The sequence below is a fragment of the Chamaea fasciata genome, unplaced genomic scaffold, assembly GCF_029207755.1.
Source record: "Chamaea fasciata isolate MVZ Bird 193981 ecotype frontalis unplaced genomic scaffold, bChaFas1.0.hap1 SCAF_31, whole genome shotgun sequence".
Lineage (NCBI taxonomy): Eukaryota > Metazoa > Chordata > Aves > Passeriformes > Sylviidae > Chamaea > Chamaea fasciata.
This window is the reverse complement of record NW_027094116.1, coordinates 1618173-1642762: the sequence shown is the minus strand read 5'-3', so window position 1 is coordinate 1642762 and position 24590 is coordinate 1618173. Positions and strand designations below refer to the sequence as shown.

At 55.2% G+C, this 24590-nt stretch overlaps 1 protein-coding gene across 1 annotated transcript; it reads right to left on the bottom strand.

Annotated features, from left to right (window-relative positions):
- Positions 1-627: 627 nt before the first annotated feature.
- LMNA (lamin A/C) lies at positions 628-23997 on the bottom strand. The gene is made up of 13 exons (XM_066206768.1): positions 23795-23997; positions 22573-23094; positions 6843-6999; positions 6533-6658; positions 6254-6424; positions 6028-6153; positions 5703-5923; positions 5407-5611; positions 5167-5274; positions 4882-5001; positions 4702-4797; positions 2677-2928; positions 628-2014 (listed from the first exon to the last, which is right to left on the bottom strand). The coding sequence occupies exons 2-13, from the start codon at positions 22920-22922 to the stop codon at positions 1982-1984; spliced, it is 1965 nt and encodes a 654-aa protein (XP_066062865.1). The 5' UTR covers positions 22923-23094; positions 23795-23997; the 3' UTR covers positions 628-1981.
- Between the last annotated feature and the right edge of the window lie 593 nt (positions 23998-24590).

The following is a 24590-nucleotide window of genomic DNA, read 5'->3' as shown; positions in this document are numbered from 1 at the left end:
CACACAGCATGGGGGGACCCAGACATCCAAGCACTGGGGCAGGGGGTACCCCCAGACCAGACATCCCGGGAACCTACCTGGCTGTGCCTGCGCCCCGGGCGCTCGCCTGCGTCCCCTCACATCGTGGCTCCGCAGCACTGTGCCTGGTAAAGCCGATTATGCATCGGCTTTACGGCTCTCCTTCTCCCCAGCATCCCCTCCTGCCTCGCTCCAGTGCCTGGCACGGCCCAGGGGCACAGGGGGTCCCCTTGGCAGAGTGTGGGGGTCTTCCCTATGGTAGGAGCAAACCTTCACTCAGGTTCTGCATCCCCCCCCAGTCCATCCCATCTTGGGGAATGTCTGGTCCCCAAAAGTCCAACAGGAACCTCTGAGTCCCTCTTAGCCCAAATTCCATCCCCTGCCTAGTCCCTCTCAAGGGGGCTTCTTGCCCAGCTGGCCCAGTTCTTAGCAACCTACCCTCGGGTGAGCCAGGGTGTAAGGGGCCATCCCGCTTCCCCCCATCCATGGTGGGTGCTGAGCCCCAGCCCTGGCTGTGGGGTGGAAAGAGACCCCTGGGGGGTCCCTTTGCTGCTGAGGAGCAGCACAGCACCCCCAAATCCCCCTGGACAGCAATGATGACAGCACACAGCATGGGAAGGGTTCAGCTGTATTTTGACTCTGGAAGAAAATATAGGCAGTAATACAGAAGCTTTGCAAGCATGGATACATACACAACCTCCCCAAAACCCACTGGAGTGGGGGGCTTGTCCTGGCACCTTCTCCAGCCCCATCCCTCTGCTGCACTTGAGGCTGGGGGGGCTGTAGGCATTTCCCAATCAAGGCAAAAAGCCAAGACATCTGTCAATGGCTGGATGGACTCTTGCCAAGGGGCAAACTGCACCTACCAGATCCCATAATCCATCTCACTAGAACAAAAAGCCTTCCTAGGTGCTTTCCTGGAAAACCAGCTCTGACCTGGACTGAGCATCTTTCACTTAATCCCTGAAACAGCTCCTGAGCTCCGGCCACCAGAGACGAGCCCGAATAACTGCAGCCGAGAAAAGCTGGGGTGAACCCTGCTGGATGCAGTGGCTCCCGAAGAGGGGGCCTGGGGGGCCCCGCTGGGGCTGAGCTTGCGGGACTGAGGTCCATCACCCCAGCTGTCAAATCCATCTGGTCCCAGAATGCAGCTCCGGGGCGTCTTCACTTCTCCTACTCCATCTCCACTTGATGCCAGGTGGGGTCCAGTGGGGTTCCCAGCCTGGGCCCCGCCTCAGCTAAGGCACAACTCGGCTGATTAAGAAAAAGGGATCCCAAAGAGCAAGAGGTGCCTGGGATGGGGAATATGGGGAATACAGTACATAGAGCGCCAGGAGTGCAGGCGGGCAGGGGGCTGGGGAGGGGGCAATGGCCACAGAGATACATGGGCATCGCCCGCGAGCTGCCAGGAGCCCCCGCGCCAGCACCGCCAGGAATCACGATTCAAAAAAAAGAGAAAAAAAGGGAATTTTGGCTTCAGATCCCAAGAAAAAGGGTTGTAAAGGCACTGTGCTCCACTTGAGACAGGACAGCAGCCCCTGTGGCATGCAGCTCCAGTGGGTATGGCTGCACTTCTCCCTGTCCTATGTAAAAAGCTTTGGCAAAAAAGGTACAATCCAAGGAGCATTTCAGCTACAAACTCCTCCTGCATGGCTGCTCTGTAAACACAGTTCTTTGCTGTCTTTGGCTGAAGTTCTAAAAAATATTTGAAGCTGAAAAGCTATTTTTTGGTTTGGTTTTTTTTAATATAGAAATAGATTTTTTCTTTACAAAAAAAAAATCAAAGCATCTTTTAGCACTTTTAATATATATATATATATAAAATTCCTGCTATAGAAAACAACAAAAAAACCCATTGGTTTTTGATATCTTGTTTTTTTAAGGGAAAAAAAAATTCTATTGCTTTGGGAAAAAAAAAAACCCTAGCTGGAGATGGGCAGGAACCACAGGAGTCCGCCAGGAACTACATGATGCTGCAGCTCTGCACAGCCTGAGCCTGGGAGGGAGAAAGAAAAAGAAGAGAGTTAGGAAGATCCCAGTGTCACCATCCATTTGCTCTGACTGCAAAGTGTCCAGTGGGATCTTTTGGAGAACCACAGTGCCCCCAGGCTCTCCTCCATCCTGGCCCTTATGGTGGGATAAATAAATCCTCCCAAGCTGGGATGTTCATAGCTCCAAAATGAGAATTAGTGGTAGGTGATACATGAGGATTATAATATTGACTGAGAGTATCAATATAGAACATATTATACATCAATCTAATATATATATATATATATATATAAAATATATATTTAAGTGCTGAAATATTCACAATTACCAGCTTGAACACTTAGAGCAGTGGAATGACTAATGTGGAGGATGGGGAATGCTCTGGGGTGCCAAGAGGGCCAAGCATAAGATGGAATGTGGTGGGAAGCTGCTATGGCCACATCCATTCCAATCCCTCTCAGAATCTCCCATCCCTTATAAAGAGGCTTGTGCAAGCCCAAGGAGGAAGAGGAAGGGCAGGGAGGAGAGGTGGGAGGGAATAGAACCCCCGCAGCATTGCCCTGTTGGGAAAGGATGATACCAGGACAGGGTGGAGACCCAGCAGCACCAGGACGGCTGGTGGTCCAGTGCCGGGGACTTGACCCAGGGTCTGGGAATGGCACTGACCTGCCTACGGGGGCTGGAGTTCCCCAGGAGGTAATTCCTGGACACCAGGCTGTCCCCGAGGCCGATGCCAGAGTCGCCCATGCTGCGGTAGCTGCGGGTGACGGTCACGCTGGAGGTGGACGAGCCCGAGGACATGGTGTTGATGCCGGCGTTCTGGGTGCCCGACTTGTCGGCCGGCTGACCACACGTGCCACAGACGACTGTGCGGGAGCGCAGGTTGTATTCACCAGGGTCCCCAGAGCTGCTGCAGCCCTAGATATTGGAGGGGACAGACAAAATGACCTCAAGCCCCTGCCGGAGCCTCCTCTGCCCTGAGGATGGTGGCAGCACCGGTGTGACCCAGGAGAGCTCTTCACATTAGGTCTTGAAGACAGCCTGACTCACCTGTCCTCTCCATCACGTGGTTTAAAAATAATAAAACAGAATTCTTATTATTGTGTTTCTAATCCCAAGTGACTGGGGCCAGCACAGTGCCAGTGGGTGACCTGCCCTGCTGCCCTGACCTTGCGCCCAAAGCTCTTGGCACATGGGAGACACCTGAACTGTGCTCCTGAAAACATCCTCTTCCTCACCACTTCATGAGCTGGCAGCCTTCCAATGGGAAATTTCCTCTTGGAAAGGATTCGGCCTCCAGACGACTGGGCAGCACTGGCTGCAGGAGCTTGGCTCCTCTGTCCAGGGATAGTCAATATAGAAAAGAATCACAGGATTATGAAATGGTCTGGGTTGGAACAGACTTGAAAGCTCATCTCATTCCAGCTTCCTGCCATGGCCAGGGTATCTTCCACTACACCAGGGCTGCTCTAAGCCCCGTCCAACCTGGCCTTGAACACTTCCAGGGATCCAGGGGCAGCCACAGCTTTCCTAAGTAACTTGTGCCAGTGACTCACCTCCCTCACAGGGAACAATTTCCTTCCAGTATCCCATCTAATTCTGCCCTCTAACTGGCAGTGGGAAGCCATTGTCCCTTGTCCTGTCACTCCAGGCCCTTGTCCAAAGTCCCTCTCTAGCTGTCTTAGAGCCCCTTTAGGCCCTGGAAGTAGCTCTGGAAGGTCTCCTTGAAGTCTTCTTTTCTCCAGGTTGCCCCCAACTCATCCAGCCTGCCTCCAGAGCAGAGGGACTCCAGCCCTCAGAGCATCTTCATGGCTACCTCTGGATTTGCTCCAGTAATTCTGTGTCCTTCTTGTGCTGGGGGCCCAAGAACTGGACCCTGCACTGCAGGTGGGTCTCACAAGGGCAGAGTAGAGGAGGCCAATCCACTAGCTCAACGTGCTGATATCAGTCCTGGCACAGGTCTTCAGATACAGAGAACTCAAAGGGAAGTGGATGATGGATGGCCCATTTTGCCCCTGCAGAGCTCTGGAAATGGTATTCAGAAGATCTTTCACCATCATTGAGGCACGGCTTGGCCACAATGGCGCCTCTCTGCATGTGATTCCTGAGGGCCTCTCGTGTGCAGGACACACACGCTGCAGGATGGGCTGCAGCCAGGGATGTTTCTTTGGGAAAAGCAGCTGCAGATCTGCTCCTGGCATGTTGCCTCCTCTCTGCCCACTCCCTGCTCTCTGCCTGCTGTTCCTCCTAGTGCATATTTCAGCTCCATATGGAAAAAGATGGGCTAAGAGGAAGAACAAAGCCACCTCTGGTGTTCCAGCACCCTCATGAAGCAGAGAGGACAGAGCAGCTGCTGACAAGAAGTGTCGCCCATCTACTTCCCACCATCCTATCCTCCAAGCCACACTGGGTACCAGCTCAGCCTCCCTCTGACTCTTCTGGCCCTTTTCATGGCATGTCTGGGTTCTTTAAGGTTAGAGACAACTTACAGCAAGGTCTTCAGAGCTTTTATAGTGAGCAGCAATCTCCTCCAGATGACAGAGGTCTGTTGGCTTCTCTCATGCAGTTGTTTCCACAGGAGTTTCCCCACTGCCTTCTCCTATTTGCCTGATCCTGTGTGATGCTGAGCTCCCTCCCACCCTGACTGAAGCTGCACTCCCTCGGACCCCTTGGAACCAGCGTCCTACTCACATGGTGATGGCGGTGGTGGATGCTCATTTCATCATCGTCCTCGTCCTCATCATCATTGATGATCACAGTGCGGACCAGCTTCCGCATGGCCACCTCCTGCAGGGGACAGGAGGTGAGCTGGGAGGTTCAGTGCCAGCTGAACGCCCCGTGCCCCGTGCTGGAGCTGCCATCGGCTCTCACCTCCCCGTTGGAGTTGATGAGGGCAGTGCGCAGGCTGTCCCCGGAGCCCCAGCTGCTCTGGGCCTTCCATACCACATTACTGGGGGGGCTGTGGGTTGCTCCAGCTCCTGAGGCCCAGATCTAGGGAGAAAAGCAGGAGAAAAGTGACTTCTCGGGTCTGCAGACTCCACAGCCTGGGGACGGGGGTCTATTATCACAAAAAGCCACACCCCAACCACTCCATGTAACCAATGGCTTGGCAGGGTTTGGGATCTTGCCTGGATCCTCCACCAGGCAGTGACTCACCGTGACCACCTGGCCAGCCTTCAGGGTGAACTTTGGGGGGAAACGGTAGGTAATAGGGGGATCATCCCCATTTTGCCGCTTGATCTGCCAGTTCCCCATCGCCTGGTCCTGTGAGAGAGAGTACAAACCTCAGAACCCTGGTTCTTCTCTAACTTGTCCCATTCACATCCTGCCCGTAGGGTGAAGCAGGGCTGAACCTCACCCCAGGGACCCTACGGATCTTCCCGAAGGCAAACTCACCTCGTTGGACTTGTTCCTGAGACGAACGAACTTGCCCTCCAAGTCCACCTCCTCCACACCAACACGGCCACTGGTCCGGGCATGATGGGAGAAGCTGGTCCGGCTCTCACTGTCCTCCAGCTTCCGCTTCTTGGAGGAGCCTGGGGTGGACAGGTGGCTTCGGGATGCACCTTTGTGGGATGAAGGGCTGGGGGACAGCCTCAGCCTGGCAGGGGGAGAAGAGAAGATGAAGCCAGTGAGGACACAAGGGCTGGGACTCATGTAGCCCAGAGCTGCGCACAGCATCCTGTGCTCACCGCTCCTCCTCGCCCTCCAGCAGCTTGCGGTAGGCGTTGATCTCCATATCCAGAGCCAGCTTGATGTCCAGCAGCTCCTGGTACTCATCCAGCTGCTGCTGCATGCGTGCCCGCATCTCGGCCATCTCCCGCTCCTTGTCGGAGAGCAGGCGCCGGTTGGTCTCGCGTTCCCTGGCCAGAATATCCTCCAGATCATGCAGCTTCGCTTCCTTGGCAGCCAACTGTGGGGAGGGAAGATGAGGGACCATGTCCAGAAAGGGACCATCCCCAGAAGGGGACCATCCCCAGGGTAGACACCCCAAGGAACCCTTTGGTCTCAACTCACCTGCTTCTGCAGCTGGCTGACTTCTGAGGAGAGGTTGTCAATGCGGATACGGGTCTGCTGCAGCTCCTCATGGGCAGCACCCACCATGTTGCTGTTCCTCTCAGCTGACTGCTTGGCATTCTCCAGCTGGGGGACAGGATAGGGGGATCAGCATCTCAGCACCCACAGCCCACCCTTGCTCTGTGGGGCTGGAGGGAGAGGAGAGTGGCGTGGGGAGGCTGCTCACCTTCGCCCCATAGGTTTTCTCCAGTTCCTCCTTGTAAAGCCTGATCTGGGCTTCATGCTGGCTCCGCAGCTCCTGCAGGGCCTCCGAGAGCTTGCTCTCAAACTCCCGCTGCCGTCCGTTGTCGATCTCCACCAGCCGGGTTTCGTGGCGCCTCTTGGTCTCCCGCAGCTCCTGGGGACAGGTCAGAGGACACTGTGTCACCTCAGGGAGGGGACACAACACACGTAGTGGGGGTTATCGCAAGTGATCCCAGCCCCATTGCAGTGCATCACAGCTCACCTCGCTGTAAATGTTCTTCTGGAACTCAAGCTCCTCCTTCAGGGTCTGCAGCCGGTTCTCAGCATCCACACGGCGCAGCATCTCATCCTGCAGCTGCTTCTTGGCTTCGCCCAAGGCACTTTCCAGCTGGCAGTGAATTAAGAAGGACCATCACAGCAGGCTCTGGGCACTGCACCTGACATGGCTGGGGACCCACAACCCAACTGCATCTGCCCCACAGCCCCTGGCATAGTGGGGACCTGGCAGCCCCCAGGTAGGGGGGTAAAAAGGGATCCCTGGGTCAGCTGGAGACAGAGCTGCCACTGCTCACCTTGGCCACCTGTCCCCTCAGGTCCCGCACTTCAGTTTCCAGATTCCTCTTCTCACCCAGGGCTGTGGAGAGAGCAGCCTCCTTGGAATTAAGCAAAGCTTCCACATCCTTAAGGCGTGCCTGGGCAGTCAGCAGGTCCCCTTCCTTCTTGGCGTTCCTGCAGGACAAAGGGTGGCACAGGTGAGTGGCACAGCGAGAATAATTATAGTCATCAGGAAATGATGGAATTGTTTGGTTCAAAGGGACCTTAAAGCACATCTAGTTCCAAGCCCCTGCCATGGGCAGGGACATCTTCCACTAGACCAGGTTGCTCCAAGCCCTGTCCAACCTGGTCTTGAACACTTCCAGGGATCAAGGGGCAGCCAGAGCTTCTCTGGGCAACCTGTGCCAGGGCCTCACACCCCTCAAAGGGAAGAATTTCTTCCCAATATCCCATTTAACCCTGCCCTTTGGCAGGGGGAAGACATTCCCCCTTGTCCTGTCACTCCAGACCCTTGTCCAAAGTCCCTCTCAAAATTTTGGAGTCCCTCTAAGTACTGGAAGGGACTCTAAGGTCTTGTCAAGCTTCTCATCCACCAAAACCTCCATGTTCTTCTCCCCAGGGCACTTCTCAGAAAAGCCTGTGCACTGTACCCTAAGCACAAGGAATGTCACACCTGCCCCCCTCTGATCACTCCCAGAAGGGCTGCACCACTGTCCCTAACAACCACCCACCAAGGGGATCAGCAGGTCCCAGCCGCCTGACACACCCAGCCCTAGTTTGGATACTGGAAAGCAGGAAGGGCCGGGAATGACTGGCAGAGCAGGAGGAGTCTCAGGGTGCAGCGTGCAATGTGCACACCCATGCCATGGCTGCATCGCAAGAGACCAGTGCTGATGAGTCTGGGGCCGAAGTGGCACCGTGTGGCATGGTGGGATGCAGGGCAGTAAGGTGGGACACCTGGAGCATGCTGTGGCGTGGCACAAGGTGGTACACCATGACACAGATCTGCACTACAAGGTGTGGCACAGCCCACCATGGCATGATAGAGTCAGATGTGCTGTAGCACGGCTCAGCATGGCGTGGCATTGTGGGACACGGTGGAGCAGCAGCTGGGGGAGGAGTTGAAACTGCCCCGCAGCCAGTGTTGCCCACCTGAGGTGGCCAGGCAGAGGAGCCTGTGGCACCCTGCTAGTGCCAAGAGTTTGATGCCTCTCCTGGAGTGGACAAGGGAGCACCAGGTGGTAAGCGGGGGCTAGGGGCTGCCTGTAGCTGTGCCTCACCATGAGCTCAGCTGTTTCTCAGTGGATGCAGAGCTGTGGCACCTCAGCCCCCCAGTCCGACCTCTGGCAACACCATCCACACTCCTGCACCATCCCGGCCCCCACTGCCCCCCTCTCTTTTCCAGCCCTCTAACAGCTGGTCAAAGCTACTCCTTTACAGACCCACCGTTGTGAGCAGGGAATCCGATCAGACTGCACCACCAAAATACCGCCTGGAGCTATTTTGATAAGTCCTATAAAAAGAAAAAACCCAACGGCCCCCCCCAGCAGCCGCCAGCCCCGGGGTGGGATTGTCACCCCACCTCCCTCAAAATGGGGTGTGGGTGGAAGGCGGAGGGGCCGCGGAGCCCCCGGGCCGTGGGCGAGCAGCGCGGCATTCCCGGGCCGAGGAGGGCGCACCCGCGCCGTGACACCGCGGGTCACAAAGAGCAGGGAGCGGCCGCGGCAGCGCCGGCGCTCAGCCCATCCAGAGGAGGATCTAGACCACCAGGAATGGGACCCAGCGCCAGCAGGGACCGCGGTCCCAGACTCGCAGATGCGGGATGTCGGAAGCTCCTGGATTGGCCAGCAGCAGATTTTCCTGCATTTCTTCTGTTTGCTGACCCTAGCCAGCATGGAGAAGTTATTCTGGTATTTTGCAGACTAAAGCAAAGATTTCGAAATCCCAGGCTACTGTTTTTAAGTGCAAACCTCACTTCAAATCCCAGGATACTCCGTGTTAAAGAGCAAGAACTCCACTTAAAGACAGTTTAAAAAAATAACAATTCCTACATGTACAGTAACGAAATTCAGAATCACTTTAAGTGCTGCTGTCAGGAAAAGCAGAGCCCAAGAGCCTCTGGGAATCCAGGAGCAGCTTGCAGACTTTTTCTTGGAAGTGAGTGAAGATCTATCTTCTGCCTTCCTTTCAATTTCTGAAAGCTCCTTTCCCAGCCCAGAACACTCTTTATTGAGGTGTAAAGGGCTCAGTATAACATGTTGGATCTGTAATGAATTCTATAATATTTCTGTGGTCGGATTTTCATAATTTAATGTTTGGGGGTCTCAGGTAAGAGGGTCTTAATGATATGCACAGAGTATGATTTCATAGTCCATAAATTCCATAATAGCCTCTTTTATGTCTAAATAGCATTTAAGCAGTCTAGAGAATTTGGAATTATGCCACAGTGGAATAACCGACCAAGAAATGCTGCTGGCCCCCCTTTTCCAGGGAACCACAGTCTCGCTTGCTGGAGCTCCGTGCTGGGTCCTTCCTGTTCAACCCACTCCTTTTGTGCCAGTGACTCATAGGACAAGAATGCCAACTGGGAGCGGATCCGAGGCTCCAAGGCTCGCTGCAACCAGTGTTTGAGGCTGAGTTTTCCCATCTGGCCCTGGCTCGCTCAACCCCGCAGCCAGCGTGGCCACCCCAGCACTGCCAGCGGGGCCCTGTCCTGTTGTTCCTGATGGAGTGAGCTGCCATGTGACTCCAGGAAGAGCTCCTCCCTGGTGTTCTGCTGCTGCTCATTGCTTGCTGGGTTGGCTGTGGAGGTTTGGGTACAGCTGGAGGACACCGGCTCTTCAGGATGGGGTTCCAGCACGACCTGGATCCTGTGACTCTTTCGAAGGACAGCAGCTCCATTGATAAGTGACAAACAAGGGAAAACTGCTGATGGTTACACTTGTGTCTACAGCAGATTTGCCCTCTCCAGGGACCAGAAGTATCCAGGGTTCTGGGCATCAAAGCCTGGAAAGCCCCATAGTAAATCCCAGATGACTCAAGGACAAATCCTTTTTCCTTAGAAGCCTCCTGTGCTCAACTCTGGATTCCACTGTGAGGAGCAGAGACAGAAGCTTGGAGTTTACCAGCCATGGGGCTGAGTCAGGAGTAGTTCTGCCAGATGGAGAGGGGGGAGACAAATCCTCTCCTGTCCTCTACTCTTGGGAGGTCCAAGTGGTCGGCAGAATTCGGCTCCCTAGGACCTGAGCACCTCCCCTAATATTCCTTCCAAACATACCCTGACCCTGAACGTGGCAGCAGCAGCTGGATAAGGTATCAGCACACAGGTGAGTCCTCTCTGGCCTTGAGGACCCCCAGCCCACTGCTTGACACCAGCCCTGTTGAACCCCGCTCCAGCCCAGCCAAGGTTTGTGTTTTCCCTTCTCCTGCCCTCAGGTCCTGCTTTTATTCCCGGGAAGCCTCACAGGCTTCAGCTGGCGCTGGGCTAAAAATAAAAACTTCCATGGCAGCTGTGTCACTCCCACTTCTCTGGAGAGGAGGACAGAGATAGACCTTCCTCCTCCTCCCCAGAGGGTTTCACTGGCCTCTCCATCCTGCCTGCTAGAGTCTCCAAGATCCCAAACTCCCCAGTGAAAAGGGAAACAGAAACTCATTCTGAAGGGTTGGGTGCCTCCAAATCCCACAGGATCCGATCCCCTGTGCTGCAAAAGCCATGGGTAAAAACAATCCAAGAGGAGAAAAAACAACAGAGGCATCAAATCCTCAAGAAACAAATGTCTCAGGAGAAAAGATGGAGGGAAAAGGGGCCTCAAGACGTTTTATTTTTAGCTTTTAAAAGCAGGAAGAAGGGAAAAAAAAAAAAGATTGAATATTGCAGCTGAGCTGCCAGAAAATCCAAATGTTAATGGAAAGTTGGATCTGCTCTGCCTCTGCTCAACACAGACAGACACGAGGCTGCAAACTCGACATGATGGATTCAGAAAGGGCTCAGGGACAGTCCCGAAGAGCAGCATCTGCTACTGCTCCCCCCACTCTGCCCCAAAATCCCAGCCAGGAAACCCGGCAGGTCTGGGCGCTCCCTCTGGAAAAGTCAAGACAGGACAAAGTCATCAGAGCTTGTTGGAACAGCTCCAGGCATGCACCCACCAGCTCATGCTGGTGGAAAGATGCCAACCCTCTCTGAGATGCCAGAGCCCACTCAGTGCATTTTTAGGAAACACTCTTTGGTTTCCCTCTCCACTATTAATCCCCACAAGTGTTCCTGAAGCTTGGGCAGCACTGGGCTTCATACACTGGAACAGGACCAATGAGTGGGATGGAGCTCGTAGAGGTGCAGGCATTCCCCTCCTTCCCTGCCTCTAAATTGCAGTTGCCCCACCCTGGAAAAGGTGCCAGCTCAGGGAACTTGTGGCTCCTGCCCCATCCATAAATCTTTATGGACATCTGCAAATCCCCCAAGACTGCAGGTCTCAGTTCCCACCTGGCTGCCAGGGGCCACAGCTGCCTGCTCCTGGCCATGTAGGCTGAGAATGCCATCCCAGAAAAGGCTTTGACATGTTTACAGCTTGGGAACCCGAGGCAGGAGTGTCAGTGCGTGCCCATGGAAGTCTCTGATTCCTGGGAGGACCCAGGAAACCTGCTCTGCCCCACCTTGGACAGGCTGCTCTCCATGGCGCTGCCTCCAGTGCCAGGGATCTGTCCCAGGATCACCACACATATCCCAGGGATCACTCTTCTATCCCAGGGATCATCACCCCATTGCAGGGATTATTTCCCAGTCCCAGGGACAGTTTCTCCATCAAGGGTTCCCCCATCCCAGGGACCAGAGCCCCACAGGACAAGCAGCAGGGACAGCATGAGAAGAGGCGGATCTGGAAAACTTCTGCAGTGGGGTGATGGGAATGTGGCAAAGCGGCTTCTCCCAGCTTCTGACTCATCTGTGCCGCAGCACCTCTGCCAAATCACCAGGATAAACACGGGCTGGTCTCCTAGCAGGGGAGCTGGAAATAGCCAGCATGATGTATAGCGAGGACAACGTCTGCAGGGAGCCGGCATCCTGTTGGGCACCAGACTCCTGCCAGAGGCAGCTGGGGATGCCAGCACCAGTTGTGTTCACAGATGCATGGAAACAGCTTCCACCTCTGACATTCCTGGTGCCAGGGTGAGCGCTGGCCCTGCCACACGCTCCTGATACACTCACAACGTGCTCATCCATGGGGCTGAGGGGCTTGTCCAGCTCCATGAGGCCCCCCCCAGTGGAGCAAAAACAGCTCACTGGCATCTCCCAAGAGCTGGGCTTCCCCTTCTGGAACTGGGATCTGGCCTCTCCTTGCACCCTTAAAATGAACCAAAACTGCCGCTTTGTTGGGAACCAGGAAAAAGCCTTTCATGGGGAGGCAAATGGACTGCCTGTCTAGGATTCCCCAAATCCAAGATGTTCCTATCCCTCCACAGCTCCCATCACCAGGAATACTGCTGGGAGCTGTGGGTGCACACAAACTCGAGTGGGATGGAACCTGACCATACTGATACTGACACTGCCAGGAATCAGCCACACACCTCCCCTCTGAAGGTTTGAAGCTTTTCTTCTCCTGGATGCACCAGAGCAAAGACCTGTTACCATTTGGCCTCTCCTCTCACAATGGGAGATGCACTTGAGCTTCAGCAGCATCACAACCAACAGCCACGCATTAAGAGCTTATTTTAAAAAGCACATTTCTGAGAATAGATAGCATATTAATTGTTTAGAATTAGCCATGTTGCAGCCCAGGGCTGCCGGGGGAGCCCCAGGGCTGCTCACTCCCTGTCCAGGCTGTCACGCCCGCTGGTGACTCATTCCAGCCTCCACCAGCAGCTTGGAATGGAAATCCCAAGTCACCAACTGACGCTGCTGTTTGGGCTGAGTCCCCCATAGTAACAGGAGAGTCTGTGGTTTTGGAGGGTGGATGGCATTACCAGAGGGGTTTCAGAGCTGGAAGAGGGGGTTTTGCCCTTTTGTCATTTGGCAGTCATCGCGGAATGGGAAGGACTTGGTTTTTCACAGCCCACATTGTGTTTTTGGGGGAGGTTTGTATCAGGCATAAATCTGTGTGTCTGCAGAGACAAAGGGCAAGGCTTATCCTCCATGGACAAGTGTCCCAGCTTGGAGTATGCATCGTAACACTCCAGCAGGTCTGCCAGCGCCTGGCTGCCTGGGAGACCCCCCTGCCACCCGTGGGACCCCATTTCTTGCCTGTAGGACCCCCTATTACTGACAGAATTCCTTTTACCGGCTGCCTGGGAAAAGCTTTTCCAGGGTGCAGCAAGCCCCAGGAGACAGATGCAAAGAGGATGCAAAGTCCAAGGAGGATCAGCCACTGGAGTCTCCAGTGCTGGGAGCACAGGGAGCCCAGCAAAACAAGGGCAGGATTTCCCTATGGGGAATGTCTATCACCAAACCCTGGGTTACCTGGAACAAGCCCCCAGGCTGGGGTGACATGCAAAGTGCTACCAGTTGAAACTTGATTTAGCAAACCTGGCCCAGTCCCAGCTCTATTACCAGAGCTGATCCTGAAGAGCTTAGGAATTGTCTGCATGGCACTGGGAAAACCTGGCCAGCGTCTCTGCAGGTCCTGAGGGGATGGGCTGAGCCCGGTATTTCCAGAGCGAGGTCAGTTTCTTGCTTGATAAAACTGCATTTTCCATTGCAAAAAGTCACCAAACACTTGAACAGGCTGCCCAGGGCAGTGGTGGAGTTGCCCATTTCCTGGAGAGATTTAACAGATGGGGAAGATGTGGCAACTGGGGACACGGTTTAGTGGTGGCCTTGGCAGGGCTGGGGGAACTTGATGATCTTGGAGGGTTTTTCCAACCCAAACTATTATGTGATTCTATCTCTTTATAAACCTGAACATCTCAATTGCTCAGAACACCATGATCAAACACTGGTCAACCCCACGCGCAGCCCAGGCTCGGCACAACCCAAACCCATCCATTCTGAACATGCCAGCCTGTCTCTTCCTGGCTTCCCATGAAATCTTGAATTAGGTTATCTAGAAGACACTTGATGGCTGGAAATTGAACTATCGTAAAGCAGTTAATGATAGTAATTATAGATTAAAGCAATAATAACCTTTTTCAAGAAAAAGAAACTTGCTAAAAAAAGCTTGGAATTGAGCTGGAAAGAGAATTTTTTTAGACAAACTCAAATACGTCAATACACCACCTTCCACTTCGCTCAATTCCATCTTCTGAGGGCAAGATTTCAGTAAGAGAGACACGAGCAAAGAGCTTTGAGATCATGGAATATCCTGAGTTGGAAGGGACCCACAAGGATCACTGATTTCAACTCCTGCACGGGACAGCCCCAAAAATCCCACCACATGTTTGAAGGCATTGTCAGCTTGTTTCCCCAATCCAGAATTTGCGAACAGTTTGCAGTGTTGTCTATTGCTGACTAAAGCCAAAGCCTTTGGGAAGAGGAAGGAAGAAGGAAATTCCAAGTCTTCATGGCACTACTCTGAACACTCACCATTTTCACAAGTTAGTTTTGTATCATTAATATAGTTAAATTATATGTAAAGTAATGACAAATTAAAAATTAAGCTTTGGACTGGATAAAATTAAAGAGTTTTGCCCAGCCTTGACTATCTTACTCCAACACAGCAAAAGCCAGTTTTTGAATAACTGGGCTAAAACTTAATGGGAAAGTTGTGGTTTTTTGTGTTTTTTTTTTTTTTTTGGTTTTTTTTTTTTTTTTTTTGGTTTTTTTTTTTTTGTTTTTTTTTGTTTTGTTTTGTTTTGTTTTGTTTTTTGTTTTTTCCACCCAGAACAGCTCTGAGTGTTGCTCCTCCATGGAAACCCCAGAACATTCCACTTCAATACATCCTTCTCCGGATGAACAAGAAACACTAAGCCCGTAAACCACCATCTCAAAGGATGAAGACAAAGCAGAGATTCCCGGTGTTTCCCTGGGAGATTGGGTATGACGGGAGACTTACAAAGGGAGTTAAAAACAGGGAGCTGAGTCACTTGTATTTGTCATGTCTTCAGGACCAGGAGCACTGGGGGAAATGGCTGGAAGCTCATGTTTGGCTAGGAACTGGTGGCACAGCCAGGATGTGGAGCAGGGATGCAATCCCAGCCCTAGGAGCAAGCAAGCATGCTGCCACTGTGCAGATGTGGCTGTACAAGGAAATATGCTGCCACTGTGCAGATGTGGCTGTAACTCCCCCTTCCTCTGCTCACACGTGCAGTTCCTGAGCACAAAGGGGTGAGGGGAAGGGATGAGGAGGTCACTCTGTACCTGCTGCATCCTGATCCACAATGGAAACCAGGTCCCTGTGCAAGGTGGGACAAGGCAGAAAGGAGCCAAAAGAGGCAAAATGAGACAGATCAAGGCCTCCTTCTTCTCTTCAGAACCAGCAGTAGCTCATCCCATTTTTCATAAATTGGGTATGCAAAGCTTCCGGCCAGCAACATTTGCTTAAGAAACAAAGCGGGGGATTGTTAGATCCAGATGCCGCACATATTCCTGGAAACAAAAGGGTTTGCTATCCCAGCTCCAGCAGCGCAGATAAAGGCAGACACGGTGTTTACATTGCCACAAGGTCTGTTTGCGCGTGGCGGTGGCAGCGAGGCTGGTGCGGCTTGTGCTGGGGCCACCGAAGTTGAGTCACTGCCGGCACCAGGAGCTCCAGCTGCTCTTGGGGTGGCTATGGGAATGGGCATGGAGAGAATGCCGTCGGGAAAATGCAGCTCAGCACAGGGATGAGCAAGGTGAATACCTACGTTTTGCTGCACTGTGCCATGTGCAGAGCTGCCAGCACACCTCTGCCCACTTTCCCTGCCAGCCTGCACTGTGCCGGGATGGAGCCCAGACCTGCTTGGCACGTGGGAAGGAAATAAAGCACTTCCCCAGAGCGAAAGCTGCAAATGTGGCATCCCTAGAAAGCACAATTTAGCCCCAGTTGCTGCTTGCACAGAACTGCCTGTGAACAGGACCACCAGGAGACGGTCCAGCCTCCCCCCCAGCTCCCTCCTGCTCAACCTCACACACCCACAACACATTCACCCCCAGGCAAACCCCAATCCGGTGGCTTTTTGCACTGGAACTGCAGAACTGCGGCTGGGTTGCACAAAGCAGTGTCTCTGCTCTGACAGGGGGGCCTGGCAGCCACCCAAACAGCAAAGCACGATGCCCAGGGGTGAGGCTGCTCTCCTCAGCGCTCCCCTTCCCTGCTAAAGCCCACGGCGTGGAGGATCAACTTGGAAAACTCCCCCAGTTTCTCCCAATGTAGCCTGGTGCCCTGCAGAGGAGCATCCTCACAGCCCACAAATGCTGCCAGGTTATCTGCCATCATGCCAGGAAGGAAGGGACAGAGCGTGACTGCTGGACTGGGGGGGGCCCCCCCGAAGCGCGGCCCCGTGGTGCCGCACCCTGCTCCAGCCCAGAGACACATGGCTGAGCATGAGTCATCTCCCTGCTCCGCCAGGAATGATCCAGAGCCCTTCCACAGCCACGGCGAGCCCACCGCACTGCAAGGAGAGGGGGACACACAGCTCTTCACAGCGGGGACTGGGAGCTGCAGTGGGGCAGCTGGCCACCCCTCAGTGCCAATGGGAACTGGGGCCAACTCTCCTTCGAAGACCACATTACACATCCACACCAAGAGCTTGGATGTTTCTTTGGGCTCACGTAACTCAGATAGGGTTTTAAGGAGAAACACTGTCCTTAAGCTGTTAATAAATAAAAGCACCAACAAACTGAAAGTTCTGAGCTCCAGTTGAGCATTGCAGCGTGGAGACGCCAAGCTCTGCCTGACCAGGACAGTGGCACTGGACTGGATGGCAGGAGGACGTGTGTGTGGAAAGCACCAGCCAGAGCAAGTGCCTGGAGATGGCTTTTGTGCAAGAGGGAAGGAGAGACCTCTGTTATCAGAACCTTGCTCCTACAGAGGTGCTTCTGAGCCACTCACAGCCCCGACACAAAAATTCAACAGCTTCAGGAGAGCCCATGTTTGTTTCTACCCTGGCTCCACCACGTCTCCGCAGGGACATGGCGCCAGTGCCTGCAATGGTTGGGTTGCAACCCCATAATTAAGGAAGGTACAATACAGGCAGGGCAGCACCCACCTTGCACCCTGTGTGCTGGGGAACTTTGGCCCTGCTGCTGTTGCAATTCCTACCTCTACTAACCATGGAAGGCAGAAATACAGCACTGGCTACAGCTTGGAGGACAGCCCAAGCCAAGGGCACCTTCACCTTCACTGGGAAAAGGTAATTGGTTTATGACAGAGAACGTGAGATGTTGACTCATCCTCGCAAGGAACAGAGGTGTCCCAACCCCAGCTGGGTTTTGTGGTGTTTCTGTGGGCTGAGTTCAATGCACTTCATTAACCAACTTCCACACCCTTTGGTTTTCCCCAACACCCACAGCCCTGGATCACACCGTGGTTCAGGGACATGCTGCGACATCCTGCAGGTACAGGAACAAGGAAAAATGCGTAAATTTTATTATACTCTTATCAAGGACATGGAATGACTGGGCAAAGCAGAATAGCTTTAAAGTGAGAGGGCAGATTTAGACAAGCTATTAGGAATAAACTCTTCCCTGTGAAAGTGGTGAGGCCCTGGCATAGCTTGCTCAGAGAAGCTGTGGCTGCCCTTTCCCTGGAAGGACAGGGCTTCTCCTGGGTAGCCAAGAGCCTGGCTGTCACACAGATGTCTCTGCAGTCAGGGCTGCAGCTGCCACTGCACCAAACAGGGCTGGGGGACTATGCCAGCCCCCACAGTTGTTCAGCTTCACACTGGGGATATTCAACCCTGGGCAGGGAGGGGAAGGTAGTAGAGGCAGGTGGGCACCCAGCCCTGACACCATGCTGTCTGATGGCAGCTGTCAGCAGAGAAAGGTTTTACATGGCACTGGCCTCAGCTGTTTGGGAACATGCTGAGCTGGTCACAAAGGAACAAGCTCAGCAAACAACCTCGCAAAGAGCAGGATGGCAAAACAGGTAATGCAGCCAGTGGCGGGACAGCGGAAGGTGATTCCCAGCTCATCCTGAACCCACTGGGCTGACGCTTTGTGGGGAATCCTCCATGACAGCCCTAATTTTGTCCAGGACCAGAGAAGAACTCTGGTGACTTCCTCCTTTCCTGCTTGCCAGCAGCACAAAAGGAAACTACACCTCCCAAAGGGCATGAATTCAGCAGAATATGGAGCTGGCAGCCACCCAACATGTCCCACCCTGGCTGTGCCACCCTCTCTGTCTGCATCCCTGAGCAGCACACTGGGAACAACCCCCTGTCCTCTGGGCTCTGGAGTTTGAGTGTTGATGGGATTCAGACAAGTGAAGTGACACGTGCAAGGCTGAGAAACACTTGTGGCAGCACGTGGGATCGGGGCAGGCTGGGACGGGCTGTCAGGGATGGATCCCCTCCCACACCAAATGCAGCCCTGATTCTCTTTGCAATTGCTTCTCTTTAATCCCCAGCTCCAAGGATAAAGTCCTTAATTTACCAGAGTGGATCCTATCATCCTAAATATATATAAGACAACAGGATTTCCTCTCACTCCCCTCATCCCTGGGAAAAGTGAGGGGACGAACCATGGCTGGAAGACACTTGCAAACACAGCAATGGGAGCAAGGCCACAAACCAAAAGTGCTGGAGCATGTTTCACTGCCACAATTTTTCTTGGAAAAAGAGGGGCTGGATGTTTGCACAGGCGAGAATTCCTCTCCAGTGGGAACAGCTAATGAAAACCTTGACATCGAAGAAACGTTTTGCCACAGACCCCTCCAGCCCTGCAGCGTGCCAGGAGGGCCAGCATGCCCAGCCGTCCCGAGCTGCTGGCTCCAGATGTCCAGGGACAACCAATGTGTCCACAGGGCTGGAGATTCAGGGTGGCATGTTTAAGAGGGTCCCAGAGGGCCACGGAGGTCTGGATCAGCCCAGCTCTGTGTTCATGACTCCCCCAAAGTATCCCCAGCTGCACAAGCTGCTCTTTGTTTGCTCTGAAAGGGCAAAGCCTCCTCCCAGCCAAAGCATTCCCTCCCTGGCAGAGATTCCATGAGGCAGACGGGGGAGAAACCCAGGAGTCTGAGGTTTCGCCCCACGCAAAATGTTCCAGCACAAGCTCATCACTGCTGAAGGAAATATGCACCCCCCCCTGCCCTGGCAGCACTGAGTCCTAATTCTTTTTTCTCCCTGTTTTTCAACTAAACAGGTTTCATTTACCTGCTCCTGCCTGGAAGGTCATTGCTGAACAAAGCATAGGGCAAAAGCCCCTTGGGCTGGGGAAGGGTTGTGGAGTTCACCTCCTGGCAACCCACTGCTGCCTCCCTTGCTCTGCCCTTGGATGAGCTTCCTTCCTCCACAACATTTGGGAAATAGAAGATTTGTCCTCATTAGGGCCAGGGATGAGATCTGGGCCCCAGGAGGAAGAGGCGCTGCCAAGGCACTGGCTTAATCAGGTTAGGGGCTGCAATTCAGGAAGGCATTACTCATCAGCTACGGTACTAACAAGGACTGGTTCCTGCCTTGGAGAAGGGAGCTGGTCACTGTATGGCCACCACATGGCCACTCCTTGCCCACGGAGTGGGCACTGAATTCCTCAGGGGGCCTCTCCTGGGACTGAAGGTGCTCAAGGGCTGTATTCTACACCCCTGCATCCCCAGACTGGGGCTTGCACTAACAAATGTCTCCCACTTGTGGGATGGGATGAGCTCTCATGGAGCAAGGCAAGGGCTGTGGCTCTGTTCACCCTGTGAGTCTGAAGCCAGCTTAAGGAAAGGGGACAATGGGCAGGACCAAGCACAGAGCATCTCTCCAACCTCTGGTGCCATGCTGAAATCCAGGTGTCCTCCAAGGAGGGAGACAGAAGCTTGAGGACACTAAGGACAGGGGCATTTCAGACTAGTCCTGTCTCTACCCATGGCCTGGGAGGGGATGATGCTGGTGTTGCCAGCACCTCTGAGTCACCAGCCACTCTCACCCCACCCTCTGCCTTGCCTGAAGCATGGCTACAGCATAGCCAGAGGCCATCCAGAGCTTGGGACACATGTGGCACCAGGACAGGCCGGATTGCCCAGAGGGATCCCTTGTCCTGGGGCACAATCAATATCAGGCTGCACAGGGCTGAGGGTCCCCATGCAAGGAGCCAGGTGGGCACTTTGGGAAACCCCTCCCGGATCACCACTGGAAGCAACCAAACAGGCAGTGGGAAGATCCCACTGGGAACCTCCCCAAGAGAAGAGAAGCTGGCCAGGAACAGAGGGGTGGCAGGAGGCAGAGGGCAGGCAGCCCAGCCCTTCTCAGACCCTCCTCCACCCATGCAGCTCTTGCATTCATTAGCTGGTACTGGTTAGACTGGTCTCCTGTTTGCACACCATGTCCCCCTCCAGTCAGCACCTCTTTCCCCATGCCAGAGAGAGCACCCAGCACCCGGGGCCGTGTCACATCCAGACACATCATGCCCTGGCATCCCGGCCCCCCACCCTTCCTCTGTCCTGACGAGACAACCCCTGCATGGGGCAGTGGCGATGCTGTGGGTGCTGATAACGTGGCCCCGGGCGCCTGCCCTGCGGGAGATACCCGGCACTTCCCTAGGGCTGACAGGCACAGCGAGGGGTGCAGAGGGCTGCCAGTTACTCATTAGTCAAAGTCTCACTGTGCCAAGGACAATGTAGTGGCCCCAGACCAGGTGCTGACCCAAGGGCTCAGGGTGGGCGGGGAGAGCCGGCAGAGCAGGCACATCCCTGCACAACTGGATGGCAGGGAGCAGAACAGTGTCTGAACAGGGCTCTCCTAATCCCGCCAACAGTTCTGACCTATCCGCAGGGTTGGACTCGTGGCTGCCCCATTCCCTCATGCCCCAAAGATTCGGGACACCTCAGTCAAACTGAGCCAAAGGAGCAGAATCGCAGCTCAGCAGCCGATGGTGCTGCTCTCTGAGCAGCCCTGCCACATCGAGCGGGTCCCCAGGGAAACAAGATGAGCTGCAGCCTCTTTGAAAGGGTTTGGGGGGCTAGAGAGCAGTCCTCACACCGCGCCCTAGGAAGAGGGGACAAGCCAGAGGCAAGAATGAACAGCAACGACTTCCCCCGCATCTCCGCTCTTCCATCTCACCGACCGTGACTCAGAGATGACTCAACACGGAAACACCCCTATCTCCCCCAGAGCCCCGCGCACCAACTGCTCTCCAAAACCCACCGAACCCCGTCTCTGAAGCACAAGCTGTTCTTTGGAGACACGGCACTTTTCCAGGAGATTGGTTAGCGCCCGGGAACAAGCACAGAAGCTCCCGGAGCGCAGCCCATCGCAGGGAAAAATTCCACATCCGTTTTCCACACGGCCGGCTCCACGGCGCAGCCAGCTCCCCTCCAGCCACTGCTGCGGGCCGGGCATTTTTTCCGGCCCTCGAAAGATCGTGGCCAAGATAGTTCTGGGTTTGCATAAGGCAGAAAAAGCCTTTAGACAGCTCAGCTCCTCCTCTCACCAGCATCTGGATCCTTCGGATCCGGGAGCAGGGATCTGGCGAGCAGCAAACCGCCTTATCCGAGGACGAAGCTGCAGCAGCGCACGGGAAATACAAAGCTAAATATAACCCCACATGGCTTTCGGAGATGGCTGTAACAGGCAGCACAGTCCCTCCCTCCCAGGTAGAATATTTATGGCATCTACTAAGGAAGTTAATTTTAGCCGCATTTGGTACAGGCTCAAAACGAGGCGTCCAGAATAAGAGCCAAAAGATCAAACGGAGTAAGAGGGGGCTGTCCCGCCACTGCCCAGCCCGGATCCGGCTGTGAGCCAAAGCTGATGACGGAAAGGGATCCGCTGGCTTCTTCCGTGGAGCAGGATTCGGGGAACTGAGCGCTACAGGGACACGTCCCGACGCTGCACGGGCTGGCAGAGCCCGGGGGAAGCCCAGTGCCAGCCCCTGCTTGGCCAGCAGTGACATCGGCCAGGGAGCCCCGTGTCCTCAGGGGATCTGTGCTGCTAACGGGTGACAGCCCTGAGGAGGGCAGAGGTACCCAGCGGCAGCAGGGAGGGGTCCATGAGGGGGGCATTTCTGAAGGCAGAGGGGGAAAGAAACGAATCCTATGGGAAGCGGCCAGAGGAATTCGTGCCTCAGAGCGGACTGGGAGCACATCACCCAGAGACAGCTGGTGGGAGGGGGACACGAGTGCTGCCTGCACACTGCTTCCCCCAAAGCCAGGGACCCCACACAGTGGGAGCAGCTTGGCACAGGGAGGGTTAAGGCACACAAAACCTCGAGCAGGTTCTTTAACCGGTGCCAAAGACAGCAAAGGAAAATAGGACGAGCAGGGAAAATCTGTAGGCAGGACAGAGCCAGCTGGCTGGCACGGCTCCCCGGGCTGTGCCAGAGCGTGTTTAGGAATAGCTCCAGCATGACGAAGGTAGAGGGGCCGCCAGCCCGGCGCTTGCGGCCCGCATAGCACAGACCCTGCCGGGGGCCCAGGGCATGTCTGCTCAGCCCCAGCCCCAAGCGTCCCCAGCTCTGCTCCCAAATCCCCGTTCCAAGGGCATCCCGGCCAAAGATGGCGCTTGGAAGGAGAGTAGGAATGACGAGAGAGCTTCTCTCTTCTTTCGCTCCTCACCACAGACATTCCAGCCCCGGCCAGGCCACGGATTTTTCCTCTCTCTCCCTGCCTCCTCCAGGTCGCTCCTTCCTCCCTCCCGGCTCACTGCCAAGCATGACGACAGCACCCATCCCGCTGCAGTCCCCCCCGTCCCCAGGGCACTCACCGGGCTTTCAGCTCCTTGTGCTCCTCCCGGACTTTACTGAGCTCCAGCTGCAGCCGAGCTCTCTCCTTGGCCACCGAATCCAAGGTCTTGCGGGCATCCGCCAGCTCCGACTCGTAGGCAGCCTTGATGCCCGAGACCTCGCGGCTCACCACCTCCTCGGACTCGGTGATGCGGAGCCGCAGGCCGGCGTTCTCCAGCTCCAGCGAGCGCACCTTGTCGATGTAGACGGCCAAGCGGTCATTGAGCTCCTGCAGGTCCTCCTTCTCCTGCAGGCGGGTGATGCGTGTAGGCGACAAGGGGGTCCCCGAAGCCCCGCTGCGGGTGCTCCGTTTCTGCGAAGGCGTCGCCATGGGGTCCGGCGTCGAGGCGAAGGGCACGGCTCAGGTCACGGCGTGAAGTCCCACGCCACCCGCCCAGCTGTCGCGGCAGCCCCTGGCGTCTGAGTGACTTGCTTATATCCCAGCTGGGCTGTTCACTGGGAGGAGGAGCTGCGAGGCGGCGGCGGGTGGAGTTATCCAAACCCTGGGTGGAGACAACTCGCATCAGTTCCAGCCCTTCCTTAGGAAAGGCTGGGAAAATCTCTCTGGGTAAAGGGGCCTTGGGAGGGTGTCTCTGCGGTCGCAGTCCGGAGTATTCCCCTTCCACACCCTTTTCTAGGGCGATTCCCCCGACAGAGGCTGGATTGCAGACTGGGGGGCTTGGCCAGGGAAAAGGGCACCCCGAGAGGGGCTGCAATGAGGGGGCGCAGCCAGGCACCCCCGGGACCCTTGAACTGAGCAGCTCCAGGACATTGCTGTCCCACAGGACAGGGCAGGCAGCATCTCAGCAGCTGACACCAGGGGGTGTGTGTGGGGGGGGGGGGGGGGTCCTGGCACACCCTGAATGGAGGAACCACAGGCTGCACAGGACCCGGGGGTACCTGAAACTCTGGGTCCAGGGACCCAAATATAGTCCCAGGTCGGGGTTCCCCTGAATCCTGAGGCATCCCACACAAAGAGCTCTGGGGAACCAAAGAATGCCCCCACCCACCTACCCACTTCCCTGCACTAGTTTTGCCCAGTTCTCTCGGCACTGGTTGTCCCCATTTCCCAGCTCTCCTCGGTGCCAGCGGTGCCAGTTTGTAACTCCCCAAATTCTGAGCACCAGTTGAGCCCCCACTCCAATTCCCTACACTGTTTCCTGTTCTCCTGTCTCCCAGCCCTCTCCAGTACCACTCAACCACCTTTCCAGTATCGACAGCTCCCAGCAGGGGTGATTCCCAGTCCTCCCAGTGGGTGCGGGGTGCTCTGTCTCCCTCGAAGTGCTGCCGAGACTCGGGCAGCTCGTGATTTCCAGATGTGCCAAATGCTTCCAGGCCCTCCCAGTACTACCACAGAGAGGGTGTCCCCTCCTTGGACTTCTTCCCCCTCCCTGCGCTGTGCTGTGGAGCCAAATCCTCCTGTGTGTGAGAAATGGGAATAAAATTACAATGGGAACTGAAAAGCAACCCTTTTACACCCTAGAAAGGAGGGGTGTGCGGGGTCCTGGGGGGTCCAGCTTCCTCCTTGTGAACTCCTGCTTGGACAGCTTGGCTCTGCGGCAAGGAAAGCTGGGAAGGCAGCTGCACCTCGCAGCTGGGGACACTGGCGAGAGCCGGAGCACCCTAGAGCACAACCTCCCCCAACCATTCCCTGCGAACAGAGGGGTCCAAGGTCAAGGGCAAAGCCAACCCGAGCCGCCTCCCGAGCCACCGCCGCCCGGCTCCCCCTGTCCGTGCTGCAATCCAAGCTCAGTTTGCTTCTCAGCTCAGGGAGCGCAGCGGAGCCCCGGGCAGGCTGAGAATGACTCACACAGCAACGCACGCAAACACGAAGAGCACACACAGGACACACGTGTGCGCGCCCTCTCCGACAATGATTAACCCGCTGGCAGCTGCTCAGGCCCGGCTGCCGGTGCATGGTAGCGGGGTAGGGAAGGGACCCCGGCAACAATCTAGGGTCGAACTTTCAGAAAACAACAGTTAGATGCCGGGAATACGC